The sequence below is a fragment of the Hordeum vulgare genome, chromosome 3H (genome assembly GCF_904849725.1).
Source record: "Hordeum vulgare subsp. vulgare chromosome 3H, MorexV3_pseudomolecules_assembly, whole genome shotgun sequence".
Classification (NCBI taxonomy): Eukaryota; Viridiplantae; Streptophyta; class Magnoliopsida; order Poales; family Poaceae; genus Hordeum; species Hordeum vulgare.
This window is the reverse complement of record NC_058520.1, coordinates 20364001-20383356: the sequence shown is the minus strand read 5'-3', so window position 1 is coordinate 20383356 and position 19356 is coordinate 20364001. Positions and strand designations below refer to the sequence as shown.

General features: G+C 48.4%; 2 protein-coding genes and 1 pseudogene across 2 annotated transcripts; 1 reads left to right on the top strand and 2 right to left on the bottom strand.

Moving 5' to 3' along the window:
- Window positions 1-4535: 4535 nt before the first annotated feature.
- LOC123439308 lies at window positions 4536-7100 on the bottom strand. Its single transcript, XM_045116043.1, has 2 exons — window positions 6514-7100; window positions 4536-5646 (listed from the first exon to the last, which is right to left on the bottom strand). The coding sequence occupies exons 1-2, from the start codon at window positions 6842-6844 to the stop codon at window positions 4700-4702; spliced, it is 1278 nt and encodes a 425-aa protein (XP_044971978.1). The 5' UTR covers window positions 6845-7100; the 3' UTR covers window positions 4536-4699.
- Window positions 7101-12050: 4950 nt separating this feature from the next.
- Window positions 12051-13795, top strand: LOC123442639 (thylakoid lumenal 15 kDa protein 1, chloroplastic). The gene is made up of 7 exons (XM_045118745.1): window positions 12051-12282; window positions 12370-12465; window positions 12582-12654; window positions 12812-12873; window positions 13122-13203; window positions 13333-13393; window positions 13497-13795. The coding sequence occupies exons 1-7, from the start codon at window positions 12106-12108 to the stop codon at window positions 13546-13548; spliced, it is 603 nt and encodes a 200-aa protein (XP_044974680.1). The 5' UTR covers window positions 12051-12105; the 3' UTR covers window positions 13549-13795.
- A 106-nt stretch (window positions 13796-13901) lies between these two features.
- The window catches only part of LOC123441392, a 44255-nt pseudogene continuing 38800 nt past the window's right edge, over window positions 13902-19356 (bottom strand).

Genomic DNA, 19356 nt, shown 5'->3' with positions numbered 1-19356 from the left:
GGCATGTCGGCCACTAAACGAGCAACACCTCCCCGATCGCCCGTCCTCACCCTATCCCGGCCATGGCAGATAGCCACCTCCCGAACCTCCTCCTCCTCCTCCTGTCACCACATATCACCATCGAGGTGGAGCTCGTGGCCGCCATCACCGTGCCACTAGAGATTTATGTGGTTGTGCTCGATCATCGTTGCCTTCCACCCCTCTCATGTGTCTAAGTGCATCTTCTCTCTTGCTCATGATTGCTTTTCACGCTCGTGTCATGACGTTTGTTGTAGTCTCCCGAGCCAATCAATAACCTCGAGCATCCGCAAGGACGGTAATCAGGTAGTGGCACCTCTTCCTCCCTCCCCCCCCCTCCCCCCACCGGAATGTATCTCGTGCACCTATCTTTGTGGTGCCATCGATGCATTGGATGTTGTAACACATTTTAAAACATTTGAAAAAAAATCTAGCACATTGACGTAGTATCAATGTACGTTGTCACAAAATTTCATAGCAAATTAAAAACACTGCTCGAGATAAAAAACGATAAATTTGACATCGATTTGATATTGGGTCAAATCTAAAGCCCAACTTATGTATGTACTACTTCATTGTTGAATTTTTCGTTTTTGTTTCCTGGGCTACCTTTCAAAATTTGATTTTAGAATTTTATGATAGCATACATTGATGTTGTGTGTGGATGTGTTAATTTCTTCTTAGATTTTTTCAATCATTTTAAAATATGGTACGGGAGTTTGATGCATTCGATAGCAGCACATACACAAGGGTCGATCACCAGACCTCCTTCTGCCCCCCTTCGAAAATTGTGTCATCCAGTCGCGAGCCCATGCTTCTTTTTGCCAGCAATAACCAAAAGACTTCTCACGTTTTCAAACAATTTAACATATGATAGGAAATTTCAATGCACTCGATAGCACCACAAACACAAGGGTTGGTGCACGAGACCTCCTCCCTCCCCTCGAACATTGTGGCGTCCGTCACGTGGTCATTTTCTTTTTTAAATTAAGAGCATCTCCAACAGACGCGCGAAAAGGGGCGCGCGCGGGGTAAACCGTCAATTTAGCACGCGTGGGACGGAATGGCGCGCTCCAGCGGCGGAGGGAAAACAACGCGCACGGTAATCGGTTGCGCGCGCGCGAAAAGGCGGCAGCTCGCGCGTCATTTTTGTCGCGCCGCTTCGCGCGCGCCTATAAAAGCGCAGCTCTGCCGCTCCCTCGCGCCGCCACCGCTCCACTCTCTCTCTCTCCCTCTGCCTCTCGCGCCGCCGCCGCTCTAGCGCCCCCGCCCCCGACGCGCCAGCATGCCGCCGCGCCGCCGTTCTGCGTCGGGCTACCGCGGCGTCCGCGAGCGCCCCAACGGCGGGTTCTACGCCGAGATACGCTCCGGCGATCTCCGGCTTAGCCTCGGCACGTACGACACGGCGCACGAGGCCGCCCGCGCGTTCGACGCCGCGGCGTGGCGCCTAGGCAGGCCGCGCCGCCAAATGAACTTCCAGGACGTCTACACGCTCCAGCAGGCGTTAGACGTCGCCCCGTCGCCTCGTGTAAACTCCGCACAAGACCGTGTGGAGCACACTGCGCGGCAGCACCGCCTCCTCGTCGCCCAGGAGGACGAGCGGGTCATGGCGGAGTGGCGCCGGCGCCACCCGGAGGACGTCGCCTACGAGCAGGATTATTGGGCAAGGCGCCGCGAGGAGGACACGCACCGACGCCGCGAGGAGCGATTGGACAGGCGTCGGCGGAAGGCATTGGCGAGTGCGTAGGCCGACATCGTCAATGCAGGCGGGAGCTCCTTCTTCACTGAAGAAGACGAGCGTTGGTTCGACATCTGGCTGTCAACCTCTGACGACACCAACGACGATGATGATGGTGCAGATGATTGGAGCGACTGGGATTAATTTTTATGTTTTTGAACTATCTAGCACCGGATTATCTATCTATGTTTTCGAACTACCTATCAAGTTGCAATCTATGTAAAATAACTTTGTATGCTTTTTATTTTAATGCAATCTATTTATTAAAAAATGGTTTGCGCGTACTGCATTTTTGGGCACTGCTGGAGCGGCGCACGCGCGCTGCATTATAGCGCGGCTGCTGGAACGAGCGCCTAACCCCGCGCTAAACCAGCCGAAGCGCGCGCGGCAAACGCATTTTTTGGACGCGGCGCGAAGCACGGCTGTTGGAGATGCTCTAATTGAATACATCCGGATGTAGCCGCTTGCTCGGCAGCCGCGTCACGCTTGTGACACATGCCCCCATGGCCCACCCACCGCTTTCCCCTTATCAGCCCCGTCTCCTCCAGCCTTGGGGAGAGTCATACATTTTATTCCTTCCCGTCGTAGTTCATCCTCTCCGATTTCGCCCCGCTGCCGGCTCCCTCGTCTCGTTGGAGCGTAGTTTCTTCCATCCCCATGGCAGCGGCTGCCATACATACACCTCCCCAAGTGTTGCAACCTGCAGCCCAACTCTTCCTTCCACGCGAACGTAAGGGAGAGGAGTTCCTCCTTGGCTGATGTTGCGAAGTTTCAAATCTGCAAATTGTTGTGACGCTTCCGACGACGTCACGAGAAGTGAGGGTGGCGATGCTGCTAAGAGGCGGTGCTGCGACGACCGAGCACCACCATTGTTGGGAAGGCCTACTGAAGTGCACCGGTGGTACAAGCTAGTATCCGTCGACTGCATTCTTTGCTAAAAACCAGCCCGAAGTTCTCACGTGATTTGCTGCAAGCCAACTCACTGGTGGAGGGTTGCGACCAGTGGCGAATCTAATAGGGGGGCTTCGATAGGCTCGACCCCCCCCTCTGAAAATAGGAAAAGAAAAATTACTTGTATTCTATATTTTTTTGTGTTCTTATTTGGATCAAAGAATTAAGAATTTTTTACTTTTATACACACATTTTAAGTTTGAGCCTCCCCTTCATGTTCTTCCAAGATTCGCCACTGGTTGCGACGATGTCGGTTTGCTTCCGTGGCACGAAGATGTTGCGACGGTGCCCCGACTGCTCCGGCGATGCTATGGCGACACCGTCATGCTGTGATTCGGTGCTTCGACAGTGTCGCCATCCTGCGAGCCGGTGCTTCAACAGTGTTGTCATGCTGCAAGCTAATGCTGCGATGACAATTGACGTGCTGCGACGACGTAGCCGTGCCGCGAGCTGGTGCTGCCACGGCTGTTAACGACCTATGAGAAGAAGCTGCGATGGGTAGGCGCTAAGACGACTTCATCGTGCTGCGAGCCGACGCTGTGACGAGTGCTGCGGGAGGATGCTGCGACGTCAGTGGCGTGTTGTGAACTGATTTCACGGTGGGGAAGAAACGACATGCAGTGATCAATTTATTACATGCAATGATATTAATTGGCAAATTAACATTAACTAGCAAAAGGGCACGTGCGTTGCAACGGGAGAAAAAAATACCACACACTTTTAATCTTTTTATAATCATTTTGATTTATTAAAATAATAAGCTAACTAACTAATGTAGTCAGTCCTATCCTATTTTGTTGAGAAATCAACCCGTCCATTGTTAATTCCACCATGATGAGAAATTGAGCGGGACAAGCAAAGCAAAACAAAGAGGCTACGTGAATTGACCAATGGACTGTTATCTTATTTCACTCATAGGGTAGAGAATGTGAGATCAGATGACAAACTGAAGGTGGTGTTTCATTCTCTGTCTCTACAACAATGCAATCTTACATTCAATACATTCATTCATCAGCAAACAAGTTCCCATAAAACAAAATTTCTTGCCGGTGCTTGGCACACGGTTGGAGGCATGGGGAGGCGGTCTCATCAGATGTTGAGTTCCTGCCGGAGGAGGGGATACGATGAGGGGAGCAAGGGTTAGGCGCCTCTATCTGGCCATAAGGAGTCGCCGTTGCCGCGCCATAACCTCGGAGTTCCTCGTGTGAGCCATGGAGGCCCGCCTCCACCTGCAAGTACTTCGCTCCACCGTGCCTTATCCGCGTGCTACCGCCGTTTTGCATCGAGCAGACGCATCATCCTCAGTCGCGTTGATTTGATCCAGAAGTTGTGCTCGAGCGCCGAAACGGGGGCATCAAGCGGGCAGAGGTACGACCGCGGAGGCGGGTGGGTTGAGATCGACACAGTGGTGGTTGAGGTCGGCCGCGGCGGCGAGTGGTGTGGCGGCAGTCTGGACACAGTAGGGTGGCCCAGGGTCGACTGAAGGAGGCGATGTGTACGGGTATAATTTTTGCAGCGAACCGTTTTTTCCTTTTACGTTGCAGATAAATGATGGAGCGCGGGTTGAATAAAAAAAATTACAAGGGCTTTTTTTATAAAAATACTGCGATGGGTTTTCGACAGAAGCAATAGCCGCTTTATTACTAGGTATAGATTTCTTTGGTTTTTCTTTTTGTTTTGATCGCGATGCACAGTCTATTTAAGATAACCTATACACCGAGACAGAGGGAGTAGAAAAGCCGTCTGTTCTTTTTTCCCGTACATCCGGATGACGCTTAAGAGAGGCCCTTTTTTTTTTTTGCCAGCAACGACCAAAAGACTTCTCCGTTTGGAAATTGCTCCGACAATCCAAAGTATAAACGAAGCTGTCAATATGTGCATACAACAAATACTAGTGTAAATGAACGGCCGATATATAAATGGAAAACAAAGCAATCAATATGTACATACGCACACACATGCATGGTCAATTGGTGATATGCGACCGATGCATCACGCACGCACTACACCTGCAGCTTCGTCTTGTGCAAGATCTGCTTCGACCTGGTCGCCACCACCACCAGCGCTAGTGCTAGTGGCCTCGCCGATCCCGCCGTCGAAACCAGAGACAGCTGCGGCCGTGACGGTGACGGCGACGACGACCTCCTCTTCCTCCTCCTCCTCCTCAGTGATACTGATATCACCCTCTTTCTGCCGACGAGCTCCATTGCCATTGCCTTGGGCGGTGTACAGCCTCAGCAGGTTCGCCAGGTCCGGCGACGAGGAGTAGACCGAGCCCGGCAAGAAGTCCACCAGCGACTGGTAGTTCTTGTTCCCGCCCCAGCTCGCCTCGTCTTCCACTTCCAGGCCACCGTCGCGGCTCGGCCGGAGGCGGAGCCGGTTGGTCGGAGGAGCAGAGTAGTCAGTTTCCAAGCCGGCGTCGTGGTCGTCGTAGAGCTGGGCCCTGACCCTGAACGCGTCGAGCTGGCGCTGCAGCTCGTGCTTCTCCGTCTCCGTCTCGTGGACGAGCTGCATGGCCACCCGCGCCGCCTCCCGGTCCAGCTCGCCCTGCTCCTCCAGCTCCGCCCTGGCGCGCCGCTCGCCGTGCAGCTCCGCGCGCGCCGCCTCCAGCTCCCTCCGCTGCGCTCCGAGGGCGGCGACGAGGCCGCTTACTGTCAGCGCCTGCTCGCCGCCCGTCACGTCGGTCGAGGACGCGCTCCCGTGCTCCTCCGGCTTGGTCGTCCCGTGACCGTGATCCGGCGGCCGGTTGTCTTCCGGGAGGGCGATGAGGGGAGCGAGCTCGAATAGGGACACGTACGGGCCTTCGCTACCGATGCTCGACGTTCTTTCGAGGTTGCTGAGGACGTCGGCGGCGGCACGAGGTTGGTCGTCGTCGTGGGCGCCACGATCTTGCTCGCAGATCTCGCTGCCGATGGAGACGACGCGGTGAGACTCTAGACCTGTGAGCATTGTCAATGCAAAGAATTCGAAGACCTGTGAGTAATTTCATTCGCTAATGTACATTTATTTTAGTGCATATATTTAACTAGTAAAACTATAGGGTCAAGTCAACCCATCCTTCAGTTGACTGGAAAAAATGATACTAGGGTCAGTCGATTTGGAATAATCTGGGCCGTTAGATCAAAAACAAACGGCAAGATCGTCGACTTCTTACTCGACCGTTTTCCTAGCACACGTCAAACCTCCTATTCGCCTGGAATTGTTGAACAACACTGAACTGCAATTTGGCAACCCTACCGATCGATGCAGTTCACATCATCATTCAACAGACGGCTCCCGCCGCGGCAAGAAGGGCTATGAAATCTATGATTATCCTATAATCACCCGTGAAATTTGGCAAGAAAGGAACTGCTGCACGTTCAGGGAAAACGATGTTATCAGGAAAATTGGCACGAATTTGGAGCTTCGGCGCCTTGGACCACCTTTTTCATTCAGAACCAGTGAAGTTCGCAATTGCCAAACTGGGTACAGGTTCCTTGTAACTCAATTTCGGGCAGTTTGAAACCTATCGAAAAGCATGCATTCCCGTCTTCTGATTTTCGAGAATGACATCTCTAAACTGTTCTCATGCAGTGCATCACCGGATCATAATGGTGGTATCGCCAACAACTCGACCAGATAAACATAAACAAATTCATGTTGCTAGTATATAATATTCAGAGTCATTTTGTGATTGCTATAATCTGATTGTTGCCACGCGTATTCTCTTTCCCTAGCAATTCCTGCGGGGACAAGGCCATCATCGGTGCCACGCCACGCCGCTAGTTCCAAGAAAATAAGCAATCGATGGAGGATGGACTGGTTACCTCGAGGTTTATCCGAATCGAGTTTCGTCCCCGTGCCGACGTGATGAGGCGGAGAGCACGCCTGCGGCTCTGGTTCTGCTGCGCCTAAGCGCGCGACGGCGGCGAGGTGAGCGGCGCAGAGCAGGCGGCGGAAGGCGTCCTGCTGTTCCTCGCCGCAGTCGGAGCAGAGCAATCGGTGGACGCGTGCGCAGAGGAGGCAGGGCGGGCCGAGGCGGAGCGACGAGGCCGCGGCCGCGATGAGGCAGAAGGCGGCGCCGTTGGCGAGCAGCAGCGACGCCAGCGCCCACTGCAGCGCCGCGCGCACCAGCACGGCAAACAACTCGCGGACCATCACCAAAGATTCATGGGGGCTTTGTGGATCAGTCCAGAAACAGAAGAGGAGGATGCCGATGAGCTGGGGTCGGGAGGCAGAGGAAAGGAGACAATGGCGGGTTTGGTGGACGTACGGCGTCCGATCGGAGGCGGCCAAGAGAAGCTGTCAACTTTGCAAGAATGGAGCCCCACTAGGAGAAGGAGAGGAGTTGGAGAGATAATAAAATTGGGTATGACGGAATGATTGGGGGTTGGAGACCGCTTTTGGGAGTTAGGAGGGAGAGACGTCGTCTACTCTGCCTCGCTCTCATCAAAGTATCGTGCTATTTTTCTCTTTGATTCCTACGTACCACCCCACTCCGTCCAAATCGCGGTTCCTTTCGGTCAAATGAGGTCATCAATTAGTTCTTTACACGGCGAGAATGTCGACAGTGGCTAAAAAAGAGTTGCAAAAAGCACCAAGGGGATCATTGGTGGTATTTTTTTGTGCTTTAACCTTTTGAACAAAGAAAACCCAGTTTTGACCTCTGTTTGATTTTTTTTTCTAATCTGACCTCTTTACGTCACGCCAACGTCCCCGGCGTCTGGGTTGCACGGAGTCGCCAGGGGCCATGGCGTCTGATAGGGTCCCGCTCCGTCGTTGACCAGCTGACGTGGCAAAGGGGCCAACCCCAGGGGCCATGGCGTCTGGTCCCCAAGAGCCAAACACCAGGCACCCTCGCGTCTGGCTCGGGTAACTTGCACAGCCCACGGGAGAGTGGGTGGGTGGGGCCCACCCCACTCACTCTCCCAAATCCAGCCCGAGCTTTCTCCTCCTACTCTCATTTTCCCCTCTCTCCAAACCTCAACCCCCCCCCCTTTCTCAAATCCTCTCCAAAAGGTTGTTTCCTTCGGTGGATCTTTCCATCACCTTGTTGCTTGTGGTAATCTTCTTTGATTCATCCAATTTATTTTTGCTTAAATCTTGTTATTTACACAGATGCTTGAAACCTTGAACAAACCCTAGTTCATGCATTTCCCCCTAATTTTGGTGTCTTTTAGGTTAGCTTGTTTTATACTCCCTCCGTCCTAAAATTCTTGTCTTAGATTTGTTTAGATATGAATGTATCTAGTCACGTTTTATTATTTTGGTACATCCATTTCTAGACAAACCTAAGACAAGAATTTTGGGACAGAGAGAGTAGTTAGTAATATGGATGAGCTTGTTGTAGTTATAAATATTAGCTTCATGAGTAGAAATTTTTTAATTTAGGGTTAATTAGTGTTTAGGGTAATGTCATTAGTGTATCTTAACTAATGTCATTAGTGTATCTTAACTAATGTCATTAGTGTATCTTAATTAGTGTTTAGGGTATTGTCATTGATGTGTTTAATTCATTCATGGTGTCTTTAGATGGGGAGACTTGTTAATGTTCATTATATGGACAAGGAGGCATTCTTGACTAACAATGCCGACGCCGATGAGGAAGCAATTGTTTTTTATACAAGTCCTAACTATGATGAGCTTGTTGCAAAAGTGAGACATGTTTTAGAGTGGATGGACCCAATGATGATGTTAAGTTAATAGGAAGGTATGATGTTGGAGTTGGAGCCAAATCTCGCATGAAAAGTATGCCTATCACCTCTAACTTGCATTGGGATGTGTACAAGGAAAAAGCTTCCCAATCAGAAGACAAGTCACTTGAACTATTTGCCACCAAGGTTGAAGCTCCGCGGTTTGCAGTTGACTTGAACCGGCATGTGTCTTCCCCAATGACCGAGAGGAGAAGTGTGCCTTTTGTCGAGGATAGTATTGTGATTGATGCCTCCAATGCTTATAACCAACGACCAACTAGCCAAGAAAATGAGGTTGATTTGTATGGCCCTAATGCTTGTAGCCAACCACCAACTAGCCAAGCAAATGGAGTTGATGTGATTGCTACTGAGAAAATAATTCAAGAGGATGATGATGTTGATATGGATGAAGTAGAGGAAGGGTTTCATGGTATTGATGTTGGTAACTTGGATGCGTAAATAGCGCAAAATGATATGGATCGTGAGTTACCTTTTAGGCGTCTATATGGGTATGACTCAGATGACGAAGGTCCTCAGGAAGAATTGGACGAGGATGGATTCACGAAGGAGGAAAACCAAATTCACTTTGAGTTGACCGGCTTGGAAACAAGAACACGCGTGTTTCGAGATCTCAACCTCACTCATAAAGTCGTAGTTGATGGTGGCATGGGAAACACGGCGATTGAGCCAACACCTTGCCCTGATCCAGGCAAACCAAGGGATGATGATGAGGACGAGAATGCTTATTTGAAGAAAGGAGTGAAGTTTCTCACTTTGGATGACATGAAGGTTTGGTTGTCTGACTATGCCATTCGGAACCACATGCCATTTTATGTTGAGCACTCCGACATAAATTTGTGGTTCACCGTGAAGTGTGAGAAAGGAGATGAAGGATGCCCATGGAAGGTTCGTGCAAGAAAGTAGGAGAAACCGGAGAATTGGTGTTAAGAAGTTGTGTTCCCACTCATTTTTGCAAACCACCAAAGAAACGTGATCATACGACACACCGTCAGCTCATGTCCGAGTACCTCGGATACAAAGTTATGAAAGACATAGCTGTTGATCCCACTGTCAAAGTGAGGTTTCTCATGAGGACGGTGCAAAAACTATATGGTTATGAAGTCAATTATGGGAAGGCATGGAGGGATAAGGCAAATGCTATTAGAATGTTGTATGGTGGTTACGAAGAAGCATACAACCATCTCCCCAGATTGTTGGGAGCAATTGCATACAGGAACCCGGGCATGTATCATGTCGTAGATGATAACCATATAGTGTTCCACCGTGCCTTCTGGAGTTATGGACAATGTGTGGAAGCATTTAAGCATTGTCGTCCGATCTTGTCTGTAGATGGCACCTTCTTGACTGGCAAATACAAGGGCACACTAATGGTAGCGATGGCCCACTCGTCGAACGATAATGTGTTGCGAGTTGCATTTGCTTTGGTGCCTTTCGAGCACCAAGACAACTGGGAGTGGTTCATGCGTCATGTGCGGCAGAAGGTGATTTTTGATAGGAGGTATGCATCATATCTGACCGGCATCATGGCATAGTCAAGGCAATGGACATTGTTATTCCAGGTTGTCCAAAGCTTCACCACGGATGGTGCAGGAGGCATTTCGTGGCCAACTTTGAGATATCTATCCAGAACATCTCGCTGGTATTAAGTTACGAGCCCCGCCCAAAGTGTAAACTCAAAGCAACGGACAACTGCATTAACAATTATAAGTCAAGTTACAAAGATCACAAAGATCATCTAGTGATAAAAATATTTGAATCAGAAACAAATAGATGAAAGCACAAAAGAAGGGAAAAGCTAACTTGGCTACTCGTGAGCTCGGCCTAAGTCAAACATTGTCGAGACAGCCCACCAGGGGTGTCATCACCTTCCTACTGCTCCTCCCCGACGCAGTGGATGCCGTGCTCACGTCCACTGTCGTGGATGGCCACGTGTCGTCCATCCGCTTATGCTGGCAGGGTGATAAGGTCACTCCCCCTCCCTGCAAACCCTAGCTCATTCCCCCTCTCCTTCGCTCTCGCCTTTGCCTCCCGCAGCCGTCACTATGCCTCTCTCGTAGAAGCTCCCCCGGCCATCGTTCGTCGTCCCAGTGTGTCCAAGAGCTCGGGCGTGGTCGCCTTCATCGCCAACCCCCCCCGGATTGGAGCCCGGAGGCCACCTCGACGACGATCGCTTCTTCTTCCTCTGCCACGATAATCGCGACGCCATCGTTGAAATTCGCCGCCCTTGCTGCTCCTAGCCACTCACTGAGCCTTCGTGTACCTCCGAGGTGAGCTCCCTGCCCTTCCCCTCTCTCTGCGCCGGCCCGCTCGCCCCTAGATCACTCCATCGCACCCGCGAGCTCGTCGCCGCCATTCTAGTCATCGACGAAGCCACAACCGGCAAAAATGACGTCCAAGCTTTGTAACATTCTCCTAGGGCTGCTAGGAGCCTGACGCACACACCCACTCACCCTCACGTGGCACCTACCGCCGCCCGACAAGCTCCGTCTATGGTCGTCGCATCGCCTCAACGTTGGTGTCCGCTCCGGCCAACTCAGCATGCGCCCTTGCCACGGGTCAACGCGGCTCGCTCCGCCTGTTTGAACGGGACCGACCGCGTTCGTTTTGGCGGATCGTAGGCAATTCCTTACACTGGCCCGACCTCCTTCGCCGTTGTCATACTTGTCGGCGCTTCACCGCCAGCGCACCACCATGTCCGACTCATCGGCAGGTGGCCCCCGGTGTTTAGTCCCATTAAGCCAGCCCCTAACCCTAGTAACCCACTAACTACTCGAGCCTACCGAGTCATTAAATTGGTTTAACTAATCTACCTAATTAACTAACCTAACTAGTCATTGCCATGCGGGCCCTAGTGGCTTTCTCAATATTTAGTTAAACTAAACCCCTGCTTAATTACAACTTTGTATGAGAGGTGGGTCGCCCTGTGTTTAAATGGATAGGCCCGGCCGAGTCAGCCGCCGAGTTAGCGGTTGGGCCCACCAGTCAGCCTCTAGTTAACTGGTCTGTTGACCCCGTTAACTGGTCCCACTGTCAGCCCCTTGCTGAACAGTTGGGTACAGTTTTCGGCGTGTTTAGCAATTTAGCTATCTTTTTTGAAATTAAATAATTTCAAAAAAATAAAATAAAAATTTGAAAAATCATATAAATTAATCTATAAGTGAAATGAAAATAATTTATGCATGAAAGTTGCTCAGAAAAATCCAACGAATCCGAATATGTTGTCCATTCATCTGTCACATGCCTCTAACATGATGAACATGGACATTTGGTGTTATGATCATCTGTTTGGTAATAGCCAAAGATCCGAGAAATATTGTCAGATATTTTCCCGCTCCGTCTGTAACGTGTAGGACTGTGTTAGCTCATCCAGAGCACTACATATTGCCATGTCATACATCGTGTTACATACGAATGTATACAGACATACTCTAAAGTGTAGATTCATTCATTTTGTTTCGTATGTAGTCACCTAATGAAATCTCTTAAAAGACTTATATTTAAGAATGGAGAGAGTAATAATTAAAAACACTTGATCCATCGAAATTTATAAGAGAGGAAACAAATGGAAGTAGAGGGAAAATGTCCATCGTGGCAATCCTTTGATTGGCCAAGCAAACAGATGAAGATAAGACGGATAAACTCGTCGGCGTTAGCCCAAAAAAGGATAGACCGCGACAAACAGCCCGCCAGGAAGCTAAGCTCGTCATGGCCATGACCATCCTCGGCGCTCTCAAGCTGGCCCCGTCCCCGCCGGCGACGACCACCTCCTCGCTGCCGGCGTGGCGCGGCCCCTCCTCGCTGCACTTCCACCTCGCCAAAGCTGGCGCCGCCGCGCTGGTCGCCGCCTCGCTGCTCGTCGCCGACCCGGCCCTCGCGTTCAGGGTTAGTCCTGTTGTATCTGTGTACCTGTCGATCGAGTGTGGTGGTGCGGCGATTGAGCCGGCGTTAATGGCGTGTGGGTGGACGCAGGGAGGCGGGCCGTACGGGCAGCAGGTGACGCGGGGGCAGGACCTCACCGGCAAGGACTTCAGCGGCCAGACGCTCATCAAGCAGGACTTCAAGACCGTACCTACTCCATTTCACCTCCGACTGACCTTCCTAGCGCGTAGAAATGCAGTACAATTTTTGAGCATCTGAAATGTCTCTGCTGATTTTTTCTGAATTTGCGTTTCTTGCTGCAGTCCATTCTGCGGCAGACCAACTTCAAAGGCGCAAACCTGCTCGGCGCCAGCTTCTTCGACGCGGACCTCACAGGTAGCCTGCCGATTTACATCTCTTCTTCGTCTCCTCGGTGGTTCCAATCAGCAGACAGGCAGACAATAGTTGGTGTGATGCTTGTCTGCTGTCAGGTGTTCAGTTTGTGATAAAATGGGTGATGTTTTTGTTTTTGGCTATTTGTTGGTGAATTCAGGCGCTGATCTCTCCGACGCTGATCTTAGAAACGCGGACTTCTCGCTGGCAAATGTAACAAAGGTAGGTACAATAGCAGATATAGACACTAGACAGCAAAGCATATCATGATTGTTCGGGTTCAGAACAAGCAGTAACATAGCTCTTCTGAATTTTGGCTTCATATCATGTAGTCGGTTCAGTGACCATCACATCTGGTCGTCAGAGCATCAGACTAGTACTATCCTATTCTGTTTTTCTCTTTATTGAGTTTTAGCATAGTGCCTTAATTTTGGAATATGGTTTCACAGCAATCTGGTTCCGTTCTGCAGGTAAATTTAACAAATGCCAACTTGGAAGGGGCACTTGTGACCGGGAACACTTCTTTCAAAGGTTCCAACATATACGGGGCAGGCAAGTCCTAAGTGCTAACTGCTTATCTCCATGAAGATAGTTGAACTTACTGTCATAGTGGCATAGTGAAATCATCTTACTGTACTGTGGCATCACCATGTCATGTTTTCAACTGTTTTCCCTCTCCAGATTTCACTGATGTTCCACTTCGAGACGATCAACGGGACTACCTCTGCAAAATTGCTGACGGGTGAGAAGAACACCAATGTCAATATGCAGGAACTTGTCATCCATTTTTTCTGAATCTGTTTGATGACATGGTTCTTAGCGATTTTGCAATTTTTGTGCGCCAGGGTAAATACAACTACCGGAAATGCCACCAAAGAGACTCTTTTCTGCAAATAAAGAACAAGAATGAAAGAGAATGGAGAGACTAGAGAGTTCAGAGGCTGATTTAGTTCTTGAATAGCACTGCCAAAATTTTCTTTAACTTCCTTGTCCCCCAGGGTGCAGAGAGTTCATTCCAGTTTCTATAATGTGAAATGGTTGCTATAGGAAATCAGTGGGTGGTATCAGCATGTCAGGTGTGTTTGGTTGAAGGGAAGAAATTATTAGTACATAAAATACATGTTTGTCTGGTAATATTGATACATGGAAATGCCATTCATCTCAGTTTTCCAATGTGCACTAGCTGGGCTGACTCAAAGACACACAGAGGGTTTGGGTTGTAAATCTGGGACCTTACACACATTCTATGTGATAAGCGTCAATTGTACAACAACTTATTCAGGTAGCTAATACTACCGAAACAACAGAACTACTTCTGAGATATGCATCCTTGATTCCATGTAGCTTGGCAGCCACCTCCTGCATGTTGATGCGTTCGCTCGGGGATGTCTTAGTGCAGCAAAGGCCAACATTTAGCACAGATATCAGACAATGTGCATGTTTTTCCTTGAAGGCTATTGGAGTTTCATCCAACTCATTTAGCAGCTGTGGGTCGACAATCTCCAATACCCTATCAGGGAAGCTGCCCTCTGTAAACTTCACAATGCTTAGTCCGTCAGTAAACATGTCATCAGTTGGCCTTATCCGAATGAATATCTCGAGGAGAACAACACCAAAGCTGTAAACATCCGCGGCGGTTGAAACTTGACCACCCCCTGCATATTCTACAGATCAATGGATAAAAAGACAAGTTCATTTCGCTTTTGCTGCTTAACATATAGATGCTGAAAAAAAATGTAGCAACACCGACTTAAAAATATTATTACCTGGAGCAGCATATCCAATCGTTCCCACTACTGAAAGTGAAGAAGAGTCATTGTTTCCAAGAGATGACGTTGTGGAAGCAACTTTGAATCTTGCCAGGCCAAAGTCTCCAACATGAGCCGTCATATTTAAATCCAAAAGAATGTTGCTAGGCTTGAGATCACAATGAACAATAGTTCCTTCGTTGTTAAATCTTTTATTTCAGCATAATAATTTGGATTGAGCGCCATAATAATTTAGCCATAGGGCAGTCCAGAAAGAGGTGTTTAATCGTCTCATGCGTCTGACAGAAGCTACATCTTTTATTTCCTTTCCAGTGTCTTTTAGCCAAGTTATCCTTAGTTAAAACAACTCCTTTGTGAACAAACCACATGAAGATTTTTATCTTAAGGGGAACCTTGACCTTCCTTATATTCTTGGACTTTGGAATAGGAGACGTATCAATAATATGGTCATACATCGATTTCACTGAGAAAGTACCATTGGTGGTCAACCTCCAACGAATACTGTCAGGAAAATCAGACAGGGAAATATACATTAGCCTTCTGACTAGATGTAACCATCTAACCCATCTATTTCCGATCAAGGCTCTACGAAATTGAATGTTGAGAGGAGTCTGTCGTAACACTGCCGCAACGGATGTCTGTTTTCGCTGTGCAATATTATAGAGTTGCGGATACTGGAGAGCCAAAGGTTGCGCTCCTAGCCAAGTATCTTCCCAGAATCTAGTATTTTCACCATTGCCAATGACGAATCTAGTCCTGTTAAAGAAAGCGGCCTTTGTCCTCATGAGACCCTTCCAAAAGGGTGAATCGCCCGGTCGCGCAATGATCTGGGCTAAGGTCTTGTGCTGTAGATACTTGTTCTTTATAATTTGTACCCACATCCCTTGTGATTCGACAGACAGTCTGAATAGCCACTTGCTAAGCAGACATCTGTTCTTAACCTCTAGATTTTCAATCCCCAAACCTCCCTGATCCTTGGGTCTACAAATAATGTCCCATCTAGCCAGTCTATATTTAGTTTTTACCTCATCACTCTGCCAGAAAAATCGAGATCGATAGAAATCCAACCTTTTCCGCACCCCAACAGGCACTTGGAAAAAGGATAGAAGAAACATTGGCATACTTGTCAACACTGAGTTGATGAGAACCAATCGTCCTCCGTAGGATAATAGCTTGCCCTTCCAGCAGCTTAGTTTTTTCTCAAAACGATCCTCGATACATCTCCACTCCTTGATGGTCAACTTCCGGTGATGAATGGGGATTCCTAAGTATGTGAATGGTAACCTACCACCCTCACAACCAAAAAGTTGATAATACGTGAGTTGTTCAGCTTGTGCATTGTTAGAGCATATATCTCCATATGTGGTTTTGGTAATTGATGACAATTCCTATGGACTAATGGTTGCCTTAAGTTACATTTATAGGATTTGTCCATAGGCACTTCTTGAAGTCCATCTGTTGGGTTCAAGGAGTTTATATGATGACCAAGATGGTATTCAAGGTATTATCCAAAAAATGGTCATAGAGACACATGGTTGATCAAGATCTCAGACAAAGAGTAAATCAAGATGATCAACACACAAAGCGTACAAGATGTACCGAGAGGGATCAAGTGATCCCATGGTATGGTAAGCATTGTCCATTACGTGTTTGTGTACTAACCCATGGTCTTCGTGAGAGTTCTATGTGGGGGTTAGGTGTGTTTCCATGGGCTTGCGTCAAAGGAAAGATCTCATACAACCCATGAAGTATGACGTCAAGTTGTGATCGTCATCGAGATTGCGATGTGCAACTTCAAGTGGATCAGCACAAAGATATCATGTTTGAAGCTTGTCGTCCATTGTGGTGGCAATGGACCTTTTGAAGATATGTTGAAGAGTGGCTCACCCATAGTGAGTATGGGGGAGCAATCAACTAGTCTTCATCAAGCCAACGCAATCAAGAAAGGTGGTCCATCTTGAGGAAGCCAAGATCATCATCATCTAGCTCAAGAGGACGAGGTGCAAGGTATAGGTTTGCCCTTGATAGGTTTTCTGTTTAGGATAGATTGTTGTACTATCAAGGGGGGCTCTCAAGTGAGTAGCTTGATCGTATCGTTCGTTGAGAGCTCAAACCATTTGCATCCTTGCATCATACTTCTTGGTTCTTGTTTGGTGTTTCTCTTTGTGAGTTTTAGAGCTTATGGTCATCTTCGTGACAAGCTCGAGTTCATCGAAAACAGAGTCCATATGCATCTACTATGATGTTTTCGATGTTGGAGTTTTTGCCGGTTCTTCATTCATAGAGGACTCACATCTCTATATCATTGGCATTTTCATATCTGCATGGTTGCTGTTTGGATAGCTCGTGTCGTCCTGAATCCAACAAGCTTGGGTTTGCTCGATTCAGAGCTCGTGTGCGAAAGTTATGGTTGTTTCAGTGGCTAGCGGTAGTACCGCTGGACCTAGCGGTAGTACCGCTAGAGTTGGCGGTGGTACCGCTGGCCCTAGCGGTAGTACCACTGGCCCTAGCGGTAGTACCGCTGTCCTAGCGGTAGTAGCGCCCCTGGCCAGCGTTAGTACCGCTCCAAGTTTTTAGTACCGTCATCGTTGCGGTTGTACTGCGTCGGACATTTTTGCGAAGACTTTCTTGGCGGTGGTTGGCCCGGTAGTATCTTTGCGCTATCATGGGCTCAGCGGTAGTACCGCTGCAGCCAACAGTAGTACCGCTGGAGGGTCAGCGGTAGTACCGCTGCAGCCAGCGGTAGTACCGCTGGAGCCAACGGTAGTACCGCTGGGCTCGGGCTGTAAGTGGGGGTAACGGTCTGATTCCTTCCCCCACTATATAAAGGCGGTCTTCTTCGCCCTTGGCCTGATCCATCCGTTGAGCTCTTGTTCTACCTCCATTGTTGACATTCTTAGAGCTTGCTTACTCTCAATCCCTCCAATGATTCTTGCTTGTTCTTGAGGGAAAAGAGAGAGGAGATCTAGATCCACATCTCCACCAATCACTTTCTCCTCTATGTGAGGGGAACCCCTTGGATCTAGATCTTGGAGTTCTTTGTGAGCTCCTTGTTCTTCCTCTCATATTTCTCCATAGCTTTCGTCGTTGTGGAGGGATTTGAGTGTGAGGGACTTGACCACTTCGTGTGTTCTTGCCATTGCATTGATTGCATCGGTTTGAGTTCTCCACGGTGATACGTGGAAGTGAAGTTTGAGAAGCTTATTACCTTTGGTACTTAGTACCCTAGATATTGTTCTTTGTGGATGCTTTGGCGTCCTAGAAGCTTGGTGGTGTCTTGGAGCTCAAGCATTGTAGTGTAAAGCTCCGGGCAAGCGTCGGGGTCTCCAATTAGGTTGTGGAGATTGCCCCGAGCAATTTGTACGGGTACCGGTAACCGCCCCCAAGGGTTGCCATGTGTACGGGTTCGGTGACTGCCCCCAAGGGTTGCCATTTGTACGGGTTCGGTGACCGCCCTCAAGGGTCCCTGGAATCACGGCATCTTGCATTGTGCGAGGGCGTGAGGAGATTACCGTGGCCTTAGTGGCATCTTGGGGAGCATTGTGCCTCCACACCGCTCCAACGGAGATTAGCATCCGCAAGGGTGTGAACTTTGGGATACATCATCGTCTCCCCGTGCCTCGGTTATCTCTTATCCGAACCCTTTACTTATGCACTTTACTTTGTGATAGACATATTGTTTATTGTAATATATCTTGCTATCACTTAGTTGTTTATCTTGCTTAGCATAAGTTGTTGGTGCACATAGGTGAGCCTAGTTGTTTGTAGGTTTTGTGCTTGACATATTAAACGTTAGTTTTATTCCGCATTTGTTCAAGCCTAAACCTTAATTATTTTAAAGCGCCTATTCACCCCCCCCTCTAGGCGACATCCACGTCTCCCCAAAGCAGAAGAGCTCACTTTTGTGAAAATTAATCTTCAGCCCAGATAGCTGTTCAAATAAGCATAGTATGAGTTTCAAGTTTCTGGCTTTTTTGAGATCATGTTCCATGAAGAGGATCGTGTCGTCCGCATATTGTAGGACCGAGACACCCCCATCAACTACATGAGGTACTAGTCCCCCTACTAAGTCTTTGTCATTTGCCCTCCTGATCATTAGCGCCAACATATCCGCAACAATGTTAAATAAAAATAGGTGACATGGAATCTCCTTGCCGAAGTCCCTTAAGTGTGTGAAAGAAGTGACCCACGTCATCATTTACTCTAATACCGACACTACCTTTTTTTTATAAAACAATCTACATGTTTTCGCCAAATGTCACCAAACCCTTTCATACGTAGAGTTTGTTGCAGGAAAGACCATTTGACTTTGTCGTATGCCTTTTCGAAATCAACCTTAAATAAAACTCCATTGAGTTTCTTGGAGTGCAATTCATGAAGGATCTCGTGCAGTACGACAACCCCTTCAAGAATATTCCTACCAAGCATGAAAGCCGTCTGCGAAGATTGCACGACCGAATGTGCCATCTTAGTTAGCCTATCAGTTCCCACCTTTGTGAAAATTTTAAAGCTGACATTGAGCAGACATATAGGACGAAATTGTTCAATTCTGGATGCACCCTCTTTCTTCGGTAGTAACGTTATCGTACCAAAATTAAGATGAAAGAGTTGTAGGTGTCCAGAGAAAAAAATCATGGAACATAGACATAAGATCTGCCTTAATAATATGCCAACATTTCTTATAAAACTCAGCTGGGAACCCGTCTGGCCTAGGAGCTTTACCGTTTTTCATACCCTCAATCGCGTGTAACACCTCTTTCTCTAGGAATGGTGCGGAGAGACTCTCATTGTCGGCTTGTCCAACTTGAGGAATATCCGCAATCTGATGCTCGTCCATAGACACAAAGCTATGATCTGGAGCACCGAACAACCGTTTGTAGTAATTTGTGATATATAGTTTAAGATTCTCATGCCCTACTATGGTACCCTCGTCTTG

Coding starts and splice junctions, on each gene's coding strand:
- LOC123439308 (XM_045116043.1), bottom strand. CDS start 6,844: ATGGTCCGCGAGTTGTTTGCCGTGCTGGTGCGCGCGGCGCTGCAGTGG. Junction 5,647..6,513: donor CGATTCGGATAAACCTCGAG/GTAACCAGTCCA, acceptor CAATGCTCACAG/GTCTAGAGTCTCACCGCGTC.
- LOC123442639 (XM_045118745.1), top strand. CDS start 12,106: ATGGCCATGACCATCCTCGGCGCTCTCAAGCTGGCCCCGTCCCCGCCG. Junction 12,655..12,811: donor CTTCGACGCGGACCTCACAG/GTAGCCTGCCGA, acceptor TGGTGAATTCAG/GCGCTGATCTCTCCGACGCT. Junction 12,874..13,121: donor CGCTGGCAAATGTAACAAAG/GTAGGTACAATA, acceptor TCCGTTCTGCAG/GTAAATTTAACAAATGCCAA.